General features: G+C 24.6%; 1 protein-coding gene across 1 annotated transcript in view; it reads right to left on the reverse strand.

The window, feature by feature from the left end:
• Positions 1 to 3,863, reverse strand: part of LOC105366807 (protein IWS1 homolog) — a gene marked incomplete at its 5' end in the record, with an annotated part of 11,440 nt that extends 7,577 nt beyond the window's left edge. The window contains 3 exons of the mRNA XM_011505366.1: positions 1,116 to 1,227; positions 2,451 to 2,740; positions 3,503 to 3,863. Of these exons, the coding sequence (XP_011503668.1) occupies positions 1,116 to 1,227; positions 2,451 to 2,740; positions 3,503 to 3,863 (763 nt within the window). The remainder of the gene's footprint in view (positions 1 to 1,115; positions 1,228 to 2,450; positions 2,741 to 3,502) is intronic.
• Between the last annotated feature and the right edge of the window lie 358 nt (positions 3,864 to 4,221).

The raw sequence follows: 4,221 nt of genomic DNA on the forward strand, positions 1-4,221 counted from the left end.
AAAAGTGTGGGGGGGGGGGGGGGGGAGCTGCAATTGCTCATCTCACCCTTCTCTCTTAGATTTAGCGACATAGGGTGTCTTCTGGACGAGCGTCGTCTATTGGCTCGTGCGAGAGGCAACATTCTGCGTACCTGACAGCAATGTATGCATTGTGTCTCGTGACATTGATTGCACATGCGCGCCGAGGATTGCCCGATGTCACACGTGCAGGGTTTTAAGTTGCAATGAATTTTTGCAACTGACATTCTGACACTCTCGAAATGTTCACGCATAAACAGACTCGTTGCGTTCTTGCCAGTAACCAATAAAATAGTTTAACGCAACAAAAAATACTGAGTGCGTTTGTAATGCGAAAATAAATAGAAATGACTATTCACGAGTGTTTTCCAGGTGTGCTGACCCTATCGAGCCTCCAACGACCGTGGGATAAATTTCTTAGAAGTTATGTCCATTCCTTATTTCTCTTGATATAATAATCATTGGGAATTTCCCAAAATGATGAATTCACGGGATACTCTGAACTACAAAATAGTTTTGCTTTGCGACATCTTACGAAAGCAGATATATGCGAGAAATATTTAATTTAACCATAAATATATTATTTAACATTAGTATTTAATCCAAATAATTACATTACTTATTTTGAGTCAGCTAATTACAGTATCATTGACTATGAAACTGTAGTAAGATGACTTGATTAAAATCGCAATATTTATTATTTATTTTTTAATTAATGTTAAATTTAATAATATCTTATTACAAAATTAATATATTTGAAGTACGTGAATTGTAACGTTTTCATTAAGTTTTTTATGATCTTCAAAAAATGAATCTCCCATTAGTCTATCGAAATAGATCGAAATATATGTGAAAATTACACTTTTACGTTAATATAAATATGTATTCAATTTAGCTATTAACTAATAATCGTTTACATTATATTAAATTATCTAACACAATTTACTATTTAATTCGATTATAAATTAATGTAATATTTGCTTGTAATTTAAAATTTATACAAATACATAAAAAGCATCAATATTTTATTTTATACAAATTCGTATTAATCTCTTCGAATATAATAGATTGGTTTTAAAACGTATAAAAAAACTTACTCTACTAATATCAGTGTCATTTTTCCATTCTGGTCGAATTATATAATCTTTATTCGAGGGTAATGGAACTCTCGCCCTTGCTATCCATCCTGGATCACCGGGTCGAAGTGGTCTTTAAAATAATATAACAAAAATTAAATAAAAAAAAATTTGTTATTTACGACTAAGAATAATAATCGTATTTATCTTATACTTCGAAAACAATTACGTTTTATTTTTGTTTAATTAATACTATTTTATAATTTCCTATGATAAAATTATTAATATATTTATAATTTCCTTATGTTCAAATAATTAAATACAAATATTTATCTATATTGCAATGTTGCAAGAAATATAAGTTTTTTGCGATTAGATCAATACATTATTTTTGATAATTTTTTGTATAAACTTTATTTTATGTTCCGAGTTTCCATATTTAATCGTACATCGTAAATCGTAATAAATCAGTTCCTTACAGAGTATTTTTCTTTAGACTATGGAAGACTGATAACCATTTAATCTGATTTAGTGGTATAATCCTTCATATAAAAACTAAAAAAAGTGAAATTGATATATCTAAACGATTTTAAAATCGTATATTTCAAAATAAAGCTGTAAAAATTATAAAAATACAATAACATACGGAAAATCCTTCATACACATTATATAAAATTTTAATGGATATTATGTTTATTAAATAGATGTATTAAAAAGCTTTGTATAAAAAGTGTGCGAATAAAAGATGATTTAGAATAAAAATTCTTTACGCAAATTTTTATTTATAAAACAAAAAAATGTTATAATTATTGTATCAAAATATTAAATTAAAAAAATGTATTTATTTTGTAAAAATACTTTTAAGTAAAATTTACACTGTTTTTGTTAGTTAAATTTTCAATGTATTAATTGGCATGTTGTAATACAGTAATATTTATAAATTAAGTTTTTTTAGAAAAGTAAATTGCATAGCACACTCAATTGTATTAATAATTTAAATTTTCTATCAAAATTTAGTTCAATCCTATTCATAGAAATTATCAATTGCATAAATTTTCATTATGTTGACGAAACCTATTACCATATCAACTTAGAAGTGATATATTAAACTCTAATTTTCGAATTATACTTAAGTCATAAAAAATTTATTGAAATTGCATTGTATTAATAAATAACTTCAAATGTACAATAAAATGTTAAAATAAATGTGTTAATTTGATTAATATATAAAAGAAAGTATAACATTAATAAAGATAATATACTTTCATCAGAGACTTCAATATTGATTGATAAATTTTATAGAGTATAATGATAAAATAAAAAAACTGTATAATAGGAAAATAATAAATTTTATACTTAGAATCTCCTTTGAACGCTCTATTGATATCTTGCGATTTTTGCAATGACATTTCTTCTTGAGTTTTGCGTTTCTTCACAGGTGTTTGCTCTAAATCACGTTGCATCCGTTCTTCTTTTGAAAGTGCTTTGAAATCGGCAGAAAGATTAAAAATTGGTCTAGCCCATTCATTAATTAATTTTCCCGCTCTTTCTTTATTTTCTTTCGTTTCTTTAGGATGTTTATATATATACATAACGGCTTTTCCAATACCTGATTGTTTTAACGAACACTGGCCAACACGAGGAAACTGAAACATGATTTACTTTTATTCATTTGCTTAAATGGTATTCAAATATGTCTATACAGTATCACGTATAAATTAACATTAAAAGTTCATAATCTACTATAAATTAATAAATCATTTATTGCAGTCCATAATAAAATTACTCTTTTGTATAGATGTATGATGCAATCATTTTTTGTAACTATATTAGGGACACTTCAAAATATAAAAATTTGTTTTTTCAAATGTCATTATACACAAAGTTAAATATTTATTTAATCTTGATAATAATTATGTAGTAAATAAAACATCTGATAAAATAAGTTTCTTAAATTTTGAAGTTCTATTTTTTTTTTAATTTTAATTATGAGTAAAAATTGTGTTAAATATTACCTGGACTAACACAGGTATATATATATATATATATATATATATATATGTATGTGTATATATAAAACAGTAAAACTGAAAAACTTTCTTTTTATAAAATCTACAAATTTTTTGAAATTAGGTATAATTGAAATCTACTGATGCTTAAATGACCGGTTAAAATGTATGTTGTAAATTAGTTTTCAATGCAAAAATTATATTTTATATAACATTTTGATAGCATTTAATAATTTATTAAATTAATCAACTTGTACTTTAAATAAACTAATATTACATAGCATAAATAATACATACATTGTATGTTAATATATACTAAGTCAAGATATTAATCCTACATTTACACCATAGAATTATGTAAAATAATTAGCTTTAGTAGTAACGGTTTAAAATACTTACTTCACATAATAATTTTAAAATAGAATCTCGTATTTTCAGTGACGGCAAAGATCGATCGGGCATTGGTGATAACCAATCTGTAAGAACTGAAAGAACATTATGTTCTAGAAATGCTAATTGCAAATCATGCTTTTTTAATTGAGATAATACTTTGGGTAACATTGCAATTTTATTTTTTGCGGGTTTATTCAACTCATTTAACTTTCTATCTTCTTCATATGCATTTTTCATATCCATTAATAATTGAGCAATTATATCATCGTTATCATTAATAATATCAATATCTTTTCTCTTACGTCTTCGAGATTGTTCTTCCTTTTTCTTTGCTAGCATGCGATCAAAATCTGACATAGAATCGTCACTGTAAAAAATTTAAAAAAATTCAAAGTAATTCTTAATGTCTACAGTAATTCCAATAAATATTAATATATGATATATATTGAGCATATAATGAATATTTACGTATAGTGAATTTTATTTACGTATAGTATCATTCATGAATATGAATGTATAGTTTGTATATATTTACTTATTCTATAAAATAATTTAAATAAAAATTGTTTATAGATAATTCAGTTATTGATAAACATGTATCTTAACTATATAAACTACATGTAGTATATAATTAATACAAATATATTAAACATTTTTCAATGTAGATTCTACTAAATACATCCTGATCGAATATGTACTTGTATTTTTATGTGAAAAGTCATTAT

This window comes from Ceratosolen solmsi, unplaced genomic scaffold (genome assembly GCF_000503995.2).
Source record: "Ceratosolen solmsi marchali unplaced genomic scaffold, CerSol_1.0 scaffold12, whole genome shotgun sequence".
Lineage (NCBI taxonomy): Eukaryota > Metazoa > Arthropoda > Insecta > Hymenoptera > Agaonidae > Ceratosolen > Ceratosolen solmsi.